Consider the following 14,222-nt stretch of genomic DNA (forward strand, 5'->3'; position numbering starts at 1 on the left):
TCTCCAACGTCATACACGTACACGTAAGGGAAAAGAAAAGAATTAAATAATAATTTCCTTTTTTCTGACGCAGTTAACATAGATGTCGGAAATGTGGTGGTCATTCTTGACGTCTACGTTGATAACATTGGGAAAAAATAAAATAATAAAATAATTATTTTACTTTTTCCCGTTGCCATGCATGAAACTTCGGGAGAGAGGACACCTATTCCCGATGCTGTAAATAAAACTTTCAGACTAGTGCCTCCTATTCCCAACGTTTTACTTATAGCATTGGGAGTAGAGGGAACTCCCAACATTTCTGATGTGCGTTGAGAGATTCCTTATATATTTTTAGATCTATGTTCACAGTGTTGGGATTTATGTTCTAAAACTTGTAGAGAGTAAATATAATATGTTGACTATTATTAATAAAATGTTATTATTATAATTTCAATAAGCGTTATTGATTATATTATTAGTTTTGTCTTAGTAACCTAAATTGAATAAACTAACAACTTAAGTTGTTCGATGAGTCTTATACAGTATGTAGAGACATATAGGGACTAATGTTCGAGATACAATTTAAATGGTCTATAGTATAGAGATAAGGTTGGGTACCTTATGCTGATAACACTATGGATACAACTCACTTGGTATTTGATACAAACGTAATGATCCAATGCGTTCGTGTAGGTGACATGCGAGTGAGAGTATCCTATGCAATGAATTTGCATAAGGTCGTACCAAGAAATAGTAACCACTAGATGTAACTCTATTAACTAGTTAGATTTCTATTTCTTTAGGATGACTTAGGTAGCTTAGTCTTAATCTTGAGTGTATTATGAACTTCTATTCGCGATGGATTTTTCTTTGATTTGTACGGGTGAGAGTGGTCAGATTGCCAACTCAATATGCTTATCATTTTGGGGACAAGATCGAGTGGGAGAGTTGGAAACATGACCACACAAGATAGAATTCACTCCTTTTCGATTTAGGGTAAGTAGATAAGTGTTTCCTTAAATGGTATCTCTAGGACTTGAACGAAGGACCCTACCCTCTCAATGGCCCGAGAGGGATTTGTATTTATTGGTTGGACTATAAACATGTTGTTCATTAGTTTTGCAAATATATTTGGGTTGCCTCGTTGTCCCTAGGATATAACAACCGTGTTCTTTAATTAGTTTTGTATTGAAACTAATCGGAATCTCAACACTCAAATAGACAATTTACTTTGCTCGGAAATGTCATAGAAAGAAAGTTTGATGAAAAGTTTTTCTTATTTTTTTCTCATGTCTCAAAATGAAGAATGAAAGGTTTTTAAATGTAAAACGACAATAAAACGTGTGATTATTTAATTATGCGATAAAGATCATGTCATTTATTACATCTCATCTCGCTTGATCATCTCACCTAGGATGTCAACATGTGCAATGAAATATTCTAGTATTTCGCATAGCTAATACTATCGCGTAATCATGATCAATATCACATAATTTGATAACTCTATCGTGTAGGACTCTCAAAACTATCAATCACATAGCTTAGTCCTTATCGCATATCATTGTATATTGCGTAGTGTTATCGTGTAAAGAATTTTTCATTCAACAAATCATATACCTCTCCATAAGGACATTCATTTCACGTAGGTTATTAGTCGCAACCACACTTTCAACATCCTTTTATCCTTAAAATTTAACTCCTATGGGAATAATAATGAGATCAACTATCAAGGTAATTGTATTGCAACAAATTAAGTGCAAGAGAAATTATGTATTTCATTTGTATATGATATCAATATTATTGATAGGGCATAGTTCAATTAGTTAAGACACTATATCCTTAAACAAAAAGTTTGAAATTTGAATTTCATCTCTACATGTTGAACTCAAATAAGTTCATATACATAGTTACCACTTCAGTTGATTATCTCTATTTTCTCTCCATTGAACTTGGAATCGTCACGGATGACTGAGGAACTCGGCTCTGAGTTTCATCAACAACCTTCCCAAATAATTTAGTCCTTCTCCGAATCGGCCTCCACCCCAAACAAGATCATGAGGTGATGATTCAACTAGAACAGATCCAACAGTTGATAGCAACATGGATTTCAGAATAGAATAACTTGAAAATTTGCATTTGAGTGCTTTGTACATAACATCAAACTTGGCAGTTTCCCAATCAGATCTCACCTGCAAAAGAAAATTGGAAGTTTGAACAAAGATGATACTCATAATCGTCACAAATAATACATTTTTACTTTTTGGTTATACCATTTTGTTGTGGAAAATAAAGTGCAGTAAGTTCATGAATAATGTTATTTAACTCACAAAATTATTTTGAATGAATTATCACTATATTCTCCACCTCTAATCTTCTTATCTAATTGATTCTCTATTTTTATTTTATATTTAAAAAATATACTACGAGTTTCATCCTTTGATTTTAAAAGATGAATTTTTGGACATCTAGAAAATTCATCTACAATGGAGATGTAGTAATTTTTACCGCCTCTACTTTAAATAAGCTAAATCAGTATGAATCTATTCAAGTAATTTTGTTCTCCTAGTAGTGACTGATTTAAAAGTTTTTTTTTTTTACTGAATTTTGTTTCTACACATAAAAAACATTTATCATTTTCATGTGATTTAGATGCTAGAATGAGATTTAATGTTCTAAGGTTTTTTTTATTGAAGCAACATTCACACGACCTAATCTACCATGCCACAAATTAATTGATTCAACGATATAATCAGAACTCAAAACAATTTCATTAAGCTTAGAAGCAATATTAATGATGTTTAGAACAAAAGGGCCATCAGTTAAATACCCCTTACCGACAAAGTCATTGTTTTTAATTAGAACAACCTTGTCAGCCTCAAGTACTATTTTAAACCCAACCCGATTCAATAAACTTTCAGACACCAAGTTTTTACGTAAAGATGGTACATACAAAACATCACTCAAAGATAAAGTTTTTTCATAATTTAGTTTTAAGAGAACCTTCCATTTTCCAAGAATCCCTTCAGTGTTACCCATGAACACACATTCTTCGTCAATTGTATCTTGGAAACCGTGAAATAGCTTCCGATTTTACGAAAAGTGCCTCAATGCTCTATTGTCTAGAATCCAATCAGATTTTTTTTCACCATGTTGGCCTCCACGACCACATCAACTATAATGTCGTTCTGCTTTGTAAGATGAGCATTTGGGTTAGATTGTTGATTCGATGTTCCTCTTTGATTGCACTGGTAGACTTTGTGCCCTTGTTTTCCACACACATAGTAAATGATTTTATTTTTTTCGATCTTTCTAGCTACCAGGAACTTGATGATGACCCTTCTTTTGAGTATAATTAATTTTTACAAATTGCTTATTATTATTTTTTAGCATTTTTTTGCTGTCAACAGAAAACTCAACCAAAATAGCATTAACAGAATATAAATTTTTTGAAATTAGCTTATCTTTTAGTTAGTTCGCTTCTTTTGTGCGCATGAGAGTGATCAATTCCTACAGAGCCAAATCTTTTTTCTTGTGCTTCAAGTGATTCCGGTAGTCACTTCTCATGAAAATATTTTCGAGCACTACGTTAGCTTGGAGGACTTCACACATCTTCATACCATTCATATTCATGAACCTAGTTTACAATTGATTTATTGTATGTCATTTGGAATTAGAGCCATTTCCTAACGATATACTTTTTACGACCGACGTCATCTCATTCATATTTGGACTCCAGAATGTTCCATATCACCTTTGCAAAATTTTGAATCACTAACATATCAAGTTATATGACTATGCAAGTGACCACAAACTATTTTAGTGTGTTTAGCAAATTTTTTTGTATCTACAACAGGTTTGGAACTGAACTGACAGAGTTGCAATAGATTCGTGGATTTGGAGCTAGACTTATCAGATGGCAACGGGTGTGAGATTCTCGAACTACTTGAATCAATCTCAACCACAGATTTACCTTTGCAAGATCTGTCAACGGTGTGAATGTAGTCAACTTCCAATTGTTTGAAGAATATGAGAAGCTTCTTAGACCAAAGACGGTAATAGGATTTTTCTAGAGGCTCTAGTTTTGACAAATCTAGAAGCACTTTGTTGTTCTTGATCGAAAATATCTAGAATCTGTTGTATAAAAAAAGTATCTTGCTTTCAAACTGTTATTCTAGAATCCAGGTTAATGTTGTTGTGTCCTAACAAGCTCACTGCTTCGAAAGCAAGAACGGTGCAACCTCGGTGCTATATCCCAAGAAGTCGGTTGCTTCTCAAGGTTCACATAATCCTTAAGGTGTCAATCACATTCTTTTTAAAAAGAAGAAAAATGTTTTAGAACGTCAGAAAATATTAAAAGGATAAGTAGTAAAAAATTAATTATTTTCCTCCAAGTGTGGTTACTTGAACCCAAATTCGACCACCGACGATGCACTTATGGTGATAGGGTTATACTATCACCACTAACACACTTTAGAAGCTCCTTTGCAAGTATCTTTATATACCCACTTGCCAAACACAAATCTTCTAATGTGGGGCAACTACCACCTCTTTTCTTTCAAAATCAGAATTTTCTTTTCTGTTGTAGGCTTAAAGCCCAAAGTCATTCCCAACATTATGTAACGAGGATCTGATGACTAGACATCGTGTGCCAATGGTAAAAACAATATTGATTGTACATCGTAATTACTCATAATGACGAATTGAGTAGGGAGTATCACGCATCGGGAGATTGAATAACATGCATAGAGTGACCTTCACGAAGTGTTAGCACACAAACAGATTTTAGGGGCAAAACGATAACTTTACATAGTGCTAACGCAAGCAAAATGTCACTTTTTGTTTACTTTTCAAATCCGGTCCATTTTTCATTTGAGACCTAAAAAAGGATCATTTGTACAAAAAAAATCCCCCGAGTAGTTTTCCCTAGCCCTTGCACTAGCTCGATTTGATGAAGAAAACACAATAACGATCGAAGGTTGTTTGGACCTTTCGAAATCGATTCACGGGATGAACCTTTCAATCCGATGTTTTCTTAAATCCTTGTCTGATTTCATAATACATGCACAATGAGTATATAACGTACTTCAAAACTATGTCTAAAGCATATTACAATTAGGATTTACCTTTTAGCCAAATGTGGGTCAACCCAAACCTGATTTCAAGGCCAAGCACGACGCGATCTAAGTTTCAATTATTTCTCTCATTATCAACTCGATCAATTGTCCACCACCTCACTATTTTGGTATGTTAACAAAAAAATACCTATTGAAAAAAGTTTTATAAAAAAGGGAAAAAATAGAATGGAAAATAAGGCATATGCAAAGTCAGATCAAAGAGTGTTTGTACATTGGTTACCTTTGTCACCGTTGGTTTCTATTTACATTGCTTGACAATGGCTCCGTGCATGTTTTGCTATTTTGTCCTAATTTCCACACCTCGTGCATCTTTGAGCTCGCACGTGTTCTACAAATTGAATTTGATTGACACACAACCTACCAATAGTGATGGGAATAATTTTGATGGTAGGATAACGCTCTCCATGTATCCTAGTGGTTTCCTCCCCTTCAAAGAATGTCCAACAGGAGAGATCAGTTCTACATACGCTAAGATGAGAGATTCCATATACTATAAGATCGACTTCAAAGAGCATACTAGTTAATGTTTCTCAACCTTGTAGCAACAATTGCATGTGAGCATGAAATCTCCACTTAGTCATACTTTTTACATGTGTATTGATAGCTACTTAAGTTGACTATAGAATCCAAGTGACTGTCCTTTACGATGAATGTATGAAAGTCAATTGGGCTTACCTGTTACTGTCCATCCATCTCAAACTCTTCTACCATTTTGTTTTTCAACGTAGACCAAATATAATTGAAGCACCGCATTGTTGCTTGTCATGTTATCGTATCGTCTTATAGTGTGGTGGACTCGAGTCCATCGTCCTAAACTAATGCTCACTAGGTGCTGTGTTACGACTTCATTCTTGAACCTACATAGTTCTTTCCAACAACTATTGAATTCAAACTCCATATACACTCTCGCTACCTCGTTAAAAATTTTTAGTATTGAACTACCATTGAAATTTGTTTTTAAATTGTTTGTCAAGTGGTAAATGCACAATGCATGGTGCGTATTTGGGAATAATCGGACTTACTAAAAGGAAATTGGCATTTATGGCTTATTATTCTTTTCCTCTTTTGGTATTTTCCATTTATGTATTTTTATTTAGTGGTTTCTTTGAGGTCTACTTATTCTCCTATGTAAAAGGTCATTATGTACTCTAAATTATTCTGAATATTCAATATATTATATAGAATTATCATGGCATTAGAGCTTAAGGTTTTATCTCATTGAACTCTAGCCACAAGAACCTTGTCCAATCTTTGGCTCTGTCAATCCAATTAGTGGTTGATGGAGACAGACTCAATAATAATGCCCTTAACTTATTGACAAAAAAATTGATCTAGAAAGAATAACCATACCAAATCAGGATGTTGCTTCTGCAGTAACCTTGCAATCCTTGTCGCTTCCTCAGGACTACTCGCTGATTTTATTTTCTCCACACATTCTTGAGCAGCAGGATCATCAACCCCAACAAATTTGTGTGCCTATAAACATTAAAGCATCATAGTTCTCATTATTAAAAGTTGACAGTATAATATAATGTGAGTGCATAGCTGAACTGGTTAAGATGTATATCATGAACCAAGACGTTAAGAGTTTGAATTTTTCACCCTATTTATTTGAAAAGAAAGTCGATGGGACAATAAGAGCAATGACGAGTACCTGATAATAGTGCTCAACAGTCATCCAAGTGCTATAATCACCAATTTCATCAACGATATGAATCGAGTGAGGTGAAAAGTTTGAAAGAGCACCATAATTATCCCATGTATTGTAAAAGGATATGATACTCGGTTCGTAGGGAACAACTGTTGGGTCGACTGCTAAGGTTTCATCTCGTGATGGGATAATTGGAGCAACATCTAATATAGGTTGAAGAAATCCACTAATCATCATGTCCTCCTCAACCTGTGAGGCAGATATGAAGTGGAGACGAGAAATATCAATCAATATATAAATAGAAGCAAATTATAAATATTTTGGTAACAATTGAACAAAATCAATGAAAAATAACCTTCTCATATTGAACGTCAATTAGTTCCAAAGCTTGAGTCATCTCAACCATCCCAAGTTCACCAACCGGAGATGGTGCATTCCTTCCCCCAATAATCTTAGGAGCAACAAATGCAAAAACCTGAATAGAAAAATAGGTCTAAATGGCTGGTGATCTATAAATATATGCAAAGGAGTAAATGCATGTAGAAATGTACAAGAGAATGTCATACTAAAGTTTAATATCATAGAATTAAAACCATAATAAGCCACTAAGGTGAGCTTAATTTATGGTGTACCTAACTTACTAAAAGAAAATTGGACAATTTCTCCATTTATGCATGTCACCTTTATGGATGTGATTCAATTCAGAAGTCAAGTTACAAATATTACAATTACAATGGTACATTTCCACACTTGGAATTGAAGAATAAAGTGTCTTCGAATAACCATTTGTTTTTTGATAATTGTGTTCATTTTCTCTCAATTTCTTATAAATGATAGAAGAGTTGAAATTTTAACTAAATTATAAAAACAAAACAATTCTTTTTTAGTTGTTAGAACTTGTTTGAGTTTTTGAAAACAAAGGCAGAAAGTAGGTGACAAAGGAAAGAAATTTTGATGGAGAAAGTATCTATTGGCTTAATTTTCAAAAACAAAATAGTTACTTAATGGTGCCTCATGATTCAATATCTCTGAAGAAATGAGAATCTAAAATCTAAGTAACAAAGCAAGTGTATTAAATGATTAGAACCTTATGTACTATTCCAGATGCAATGGTTGAAGCTGCAAGTGTTCCTCCACACTCCCACAAAACCGAAAGGTAGCCTCGATCGTGAAAATATTCTATTACATCTCGAGGGTTTAGATTATTGAACTCAACAACCTCAACTCCTTTGGATGCAAGAAGTTTCTGGAAACTTCTTGTAGCCCCCCTTTGTGTCAAAACCATGGTTGGTACACTACTTGTATCCCAAACCTTTGCTTCTTCAGGAAGATCAAGAGTCCTTGACATCACAACACGAACAGGAGTATGTCCGCCACCATGTCTTGCAGTTAGTTTGGGATCTAATGCAGAGGATAACACAATATTGACCAATAAAAGATAGAACCAACCATTAACAACTTGTGCGATACTCAACAACAAGACAGTTATAGGAAAGATGGTGAAACTCACCATCCTTTCTTATGGTGTTTCCTCCTACTATAATAGCATCGCTTCTTCCTCGTAATTCAGAAACCCGATGTCGAGATGTAACACTACTAATCCATGCCGAATGACCAGTGGTTGTAGCAATTTTTCCTGATAAGTAAAATAAAAGCATTTCAACTCACAATTTTTTTGAAGATGAAGACATTATAATTTTTATAAAACATATAAGTTACTCGTCTCATTACCAATTGGTTTTGAGATGGACCGAATGTTCATCTAATATGATAATAGAGCCCGTAAATTCCAAATAGATATTCGACACAAAATTAGTATAAATAAGAAAAGACACTTTTGATGACCCTACATTGGATAATGAACAAACCTCACAATCTTTTTAAGATAACGAGTTACTCCTTTCAATACCAATTGGTTTTGAGATAGAATCTCATGTTTACACAGTATTTTCATCTTCATATACGTTGTAATTACAATGAGCAAAGTGAATAGATGGCTAAAGAAAGCCATACTCTAGAACCAAAAGGAGGAACAAAACACACTATAGCCCTTGTCTAACCATCCTTTTGAAATAAAAAAAGGGTTACGAAACTGTAATACTAACCATCAAGGGTCATGGCATATTTAAGTACAGAGAAAGGAACTTGAGAAGCAGCTTTACAAATCAATGGAGCATTAACAAGGAGGCATGCTTTTTGAGCTTCCTATACAAACAAATCAACACTACATTAAGTGATGTGTAGAGAATAAATGTGTAAGAAAGCCAAAATGAATTGTGAGTTTGATTGAAATCAATCATAATTCATTTATTTTCCTATTATACCTTACCTCAATCTCTCTACTCTGCAAGTCCTCCCCAATAACATCAACTTGAACTCCTTGATTTCTTAAAGCCCTCACAGCATTTCCTCTTAGATGTTGTAAAGGATGCCTCATTCCAACCACTACCCTTCTAATCCCTGCCTAATTGTCCAGTCACAGAACTTTGAGAACAAAGAAAAACAAACAAAAAGAACTCATTCAACGAGGGAACATTTCCTACGATGTTATTCGGTTTTATCAAGCAAACATATCGTTATGCCTTCAATTGTGAATATGTGTGTTAGCAGGGGATGTGTCAGCCGGCTGGAGGTTATTTTGAATTACGTTTTGTTTGTTATGTTATTGTCATGTTTTGCCCTTCTGAATATAACCGTAGTTCTTAGGGAGAGGTTTCATTGTTATATAATTTGAATCAATATTGTCACAAGTGAGACCAAGAGTCCTTACACATACTTGTCTGCAGTACAACAGCTCGAATTATTTTATTCTGCCTTCCAAATTCCTATTAGTTGCTATAGCTGAAAGAGTACCAGTCACTATTACTTAGTTTTTCAAACTTGAATATATATAGCAATTAGAATTTGAAGGTTCAAACTTTTATGGGCATTTGTTAAGGAGAAATGAGAACGTTTAAGTTTGACGAAGTAATGGTTGATTGAAAATTAATGTTACTCACAAAATTTTGATGGTGGGGTTGAATGTCTTCTTTCTCAGTATTGTTTGAGAGATCCAAAAAAAATGTTGCTCAAAAGAAGGTGGTGAGTTTTCTTTTAAACCAGTACCATGTTACAAAGCATATATGATACCTTAAGCTTTTAGTTTTATTTAGGTAATGATTTAATCTTTTGAGGTTACGAATGTTTAGAAAAGGATTATAAAGGAGAGGGTTAGGTTATGTAATCCAACCCTCATTCAGGAAAAGGATTATCATAACTAGTTTTACTCTCTCAACCCTTCTTTAACCCTTAACTCTTTCTCAATCCTTCCTCGATTCTTCCTTAATTTATTTTTTTCTCATTTATAATATCTATACTTACGAGTTTTGTTAATTTAAATCTTTTTATTTTAAAAACACAGCTTATTTTTTAAGTTGTGAATTTGATATAGTTACATTGTTAAAATTTCAATTTCTTTCTTTACTCTTAAATTAGGTAGTTATTGTGATTATACAGACAATTTAATCAATTCAATATTTGAATTCATATCAATATATTTATGAAATTAAAATTTTGATATCAATCTCAACATCATTGTATTTTGTTAATTAGCTTAAATATCTAAAGAATGTCAACTAAATAAAAAAATAGTAAAATTTTAATAAACTACCATAAATTGATTACAACAATTATCAAACTATAAGGAATATTTGATTAAATTAAAAATTAACGAGGCTGTAGTTTCAACAAACCTATTATTTAGAGGTGGTTTATCTATAGTTTCCCATTTTCACAATGTTATTTTGGTTATTAAATTAAGTTTGGTTAAATTAACATAACAAATCTTTTGTTATAGAGATGGTAGGTTCAAAAAATTTTCACCCAATAATTATTATAGAATGACAAATAAATAATTTGAAAGTATATAAGTCACTATTAAAAAGAATAAAAATTAAAGTTAATATTTTAAAAGTAGACTAAAATAAGCTGAAGAGAAACCTAAAACTAGATTGATTGTAATTTTCCACTAAAAAAGAAAACTAAAGTTGGTAAAAATCTTGATTGCTATTTTCTCTTTTCAGTACTTCTCATATTTTCAATTGTTATTTGTACTTCTTTACATGTTTAGGAGTTGCGTGTCACATGTATAAAAACTAATTTATTAAAACATAACAAATCCTTAAAAAATGTTGAAAATGAACGTCGTAGTTAAATAAATTAACGTAAATTATTTTACGAAAACTAGGACAATTTGGTAAATTAAATATACGAAATTCATGTATTCAATTTAAAATATAAATTTTTTTAAAAAATTATTCGTACATAACGATTACTTAAAAAATGTTGAAAATGAAAATGTTGTATTTAAAGAAATTAAGGCAAATTATTTTATGAAAACTTTGATGATTTGGTAAATTAAATATACGAATTTGTGTATTGGATTTATAATAAATTAAAAATAAATATATAAAAAAGTAAATTTCATAACGCTACCTACATAACTATTTCCCCAAACTCATCTTATCGTAACACTATCATAAACCTACCTACATAACTCTCTTCCAAACATATCTTATCATAACATTTTTTCCATAATTCTTCCTCCAAACACATTTTATCATAATCCTAGGTTTACCATCACAATAGGTTTATCATAACCTAACTCCCATAATTCAACCTTTCCCCCAAATGGCCCCTAAAAATTTAGCCCTTTCAATTTAAGTAATTTAATTCATCAAATTTACTGAGCAACTATGCAAAACGATTTGTTTTCTAGTTTAAAGTTTGTAAGAATTTAGTCTCTGTCATGAAAAATTCTACCAAGCTGAAGAAAAGTTTGACATTGTGACTAAAAGCTAGTATCTATTAAAGACTAAATTGTTATAAGTTTTAATCAATCGAGACTAGATTGTAGTTAGCTAATAAAACTTATTATTTGCTAACTAGACGTAACTTATTGATCAATACCACATGTAAATAGGCGGAGAGGCTCAAACCCCCTTCAACTTTATGATCTTTTTATATATATATATATAAAACTAAAGAAACATTAGTACTAAGTTAGCCTAAAAGTAAGACTATCCTTTAACCCCTCTAGACCCAACTTCAAGCTGTGTTCTCTCTTATATTTATCTCTAAATTATTTTTAGTAAACTATGTTGTAAAAAGGTAGAATTGAAAAACTTGTTTATGTTTTTAGGAAAGGAAAAAGAGTTGGGTGAACCGGGCTGCACCCATCTATTGAGCAGTCAATTGCAGCAGCCAATTAAAAACTGCCACGTGGGATCATTTTAAAATAAAAGAAAAGAAACATTAAACTATTGGTTTTTATGTTCGGAGGAAAAATGGATGTATGTGATTTAGGTGCAGCCTTTTTAAAAATTGAGGAATTCAAATGTTAGTGAAAAACACCATAAAGATCATCAGGTTGGTTTTAAGAAAATGGTTATCAATTGAAGTTGAAGCCTTAATTGTAGGTTGAACTTTGAAAATATGTTAGAATTAGATAATTGTTTTGAATGGCCAAAGGAGACTGGAAATAACTATATCCTTCAACAAAGCACCTCCTCTACAAATCTTCACATCCCCGGAGCTGTAACTAAAAACACCAAGGCTAACACTGATTAATATAGAGTTGGATATATTAGGCTACTGCCGAACCTGGACCAACGCCGAAACAGCAATGTCGTCGCCCGCGCATTCACTGGACTCCAAATTAAGAAACGCTGTACCTCCACGGCAGTATTCGCCGGCTTCTTCCACAGCCTGAACTTCAGCCGATTTGGTGCCCTGCCCAAAGAGGAAACCCTCCCCGGCAATATCGCCGGAAGCAGTAGCGACAATACAGCCATAGTTGGGATGTGGAGCTGTGAATCCGGCTGATTTATCGGCGATCTCAGCGGCGCGGCGGATGAATGTGGATTCCAAGGAATATTGATATTGAGAGAGGGAACTCGTAGAGGTGGAGATCGCAGCCGCTGCCGGCCTTGAGAAACAGATTATAGGGGAAGAAGGAACTAAGGAGAAGATCATCGCTATATTTGGCGGCGGTGGTGAAGTCTTTCTTCTTCCTCCACCTCCGTGAGAGTAAGACGAATGTCAATGAAAAGGCGTAGCCGGAGCAACGTTTTTAAAGCCGTTTTTAACCGAGAAGAATAAACTGTATACATGAAAAAAAAAAAAAAAATTAGCATCATTCATCATGCACAAGAATGGAATGGATAGAGACACATATAAGAATAGGCTAGTACCATTCCAAGACATGAAGGACCATTTGAAATATTAAAGATTAATGTCTGCTCATTTAAAGTCCCCCACAATATAAGTTCTTAGTCTTATTCTACTTTTGTAATTAACTTGACATTTGATCGTTTTTTTTTATCTAGTGAATCATATCTAATATCTTTGTGTTAAATTTATATATATTCTAGATTTTTTTTTTAAAAAAGAAAATATATCTTCAACGTCAATATTCTAATTCGTTAGAAATTGACATATTATGACATTCTATCGTATCTATATCTTGTATATGTATTCGTGTTTGTGTTCCATATATTAATTGAAATGGTAGGAGGTTAGTAGAGATCGATAATAAAAGAACCTATTGTATAAAATAGAGTTGATGATTAGGTTTTAGAAAGGGTAGAGCTCGAAAGAGGCTACTTGAATTAAAGACTCTTATAAATTTATGGTTACCATCAAAGCAATCCAAAGTTTATATAATCAATTTATTTAATCCATCGATGAAGTTCATTACCCTAGGACTTATCTTTATCCAGTATCAATTATTTACTACTTTCTAAGATATAATCATGAGATTTTTTTTCATGAAATTAAGTGTGTCTGAAATACATTTTAAAACATTATTAGCAACCGCTCAAAATAGTTTTGGTAGTGTTTTTTAAACCACTTTTATATATATATAAAATTATATAATTTTTTTTAAATCAATCCAAAATAAAATAAAAAACAATATATGTATAATTTACGTTTAAAAAAGTGATTACTAAAACATACAAAATTGTTTGTTAAATAATTTTGGGACATTTTCAAATATAGTAAAATAAACAAAAATATTTACAAAATTTTACTCTATCAATCATCAACATCGATTAAATCTAAATCTTTTTTATATTTTATAAATATTTTCACCAATTTTATCATTTATAATAAATTTTTAATAATTTAACTATTTTAAAAATGAAATAAATTGTGACATATAAATTTCGTATATATAGTTCTAACCAAAGAATTTAGATATGCCTTTTTAATTTATTTTTGCACGATAATTATCAGTGAAACTTTCCTAAGTATAACAAACTAGTATAATATTTACGACCCGCGTAACAAAACCCATAAAGTTAGCAATTTTTTAAATATTCTAGGTTTGACCTTCCATCTTTTTCTAATCTTGCGAGTTTTTAATCGTCTTCCTCGCTACTCTTCTTTTTTAACTGCGATTTCTTCCATTTTTT

The 14,222-nt window shown here is 32.4% G+C and overlaps 1 protein-coding gene across 3 annotated transcripts; it reads right to left on the minus strand.

The window, feature by feature from the left end:
- Positions 1–1,796: 1,796 nt before the first annotated feature.
- Positions 1,797–12,889, minus strand: LOC103487221 (riboflavin biosynthesis protein PYRR, chloroplastic-like). Of its 3 annotated transcripts, XR_007819116.1 has the most exons (11): positions 12,409–12,889; positions 9,098–9,232; positions 8,874–8,973; positions 8,279–8,404; positions 7,856–8,169; positions 7,124–7,243; positions 6,772–7,017; positions 6,468–6,593; positions 5,338–5,544; positions 5,106–5,244; positions 2,085–2,171 (listed from the first exon to the last, which is right to left on the minus strand). XR_007819116.1 is itself a non-coding variant. In XM_008445465.3 (9 exons), exons 1-9 carry the CDS (start codon positions 12,778–12,780, stop codon positions 1,941–1,943), a joined length of 1,770 nt encoding a protein of 589 aa, XP_008443687.2. In that variant the 5' UTR covers positions 12,781–12,889; the 3' UTR covers positions 1,797–1,940. The 3 variants fall into 3 exon arrangements, 1 of the variants encoding a protein (XP_008443687.2); XR_007819117.1 differs by lacking the exon at positions 5,106–5,244 and having other exon boundaries at positions 2,086–2,171; XM_008445465.3 differs by lacking the exons at positions 5,106–5,244; positions 5,338–5,544 and having other exon boundaries at positions 1,797–2,171.
- Positions 12,890–14,222: the final 1,333 nt, after the last annotated feature.

The sequence above is a fragment of the Cucumis melo genome, chromosome 2 (assembly GCF_025177605.1).
Source record: "Cucumis melo cultivar AY chromosome 2, USDA_Cmelo_AY_1.0, whole genome shotgun sequence".
In the NCBI taxonomy this organism is placed as follows: Eukaryota; Viridiplantae; Streptophyta; class Magnoliopsida; order Cucurbitales; family Cucurbitaceae; genus Cucumis; species Cucumis melo.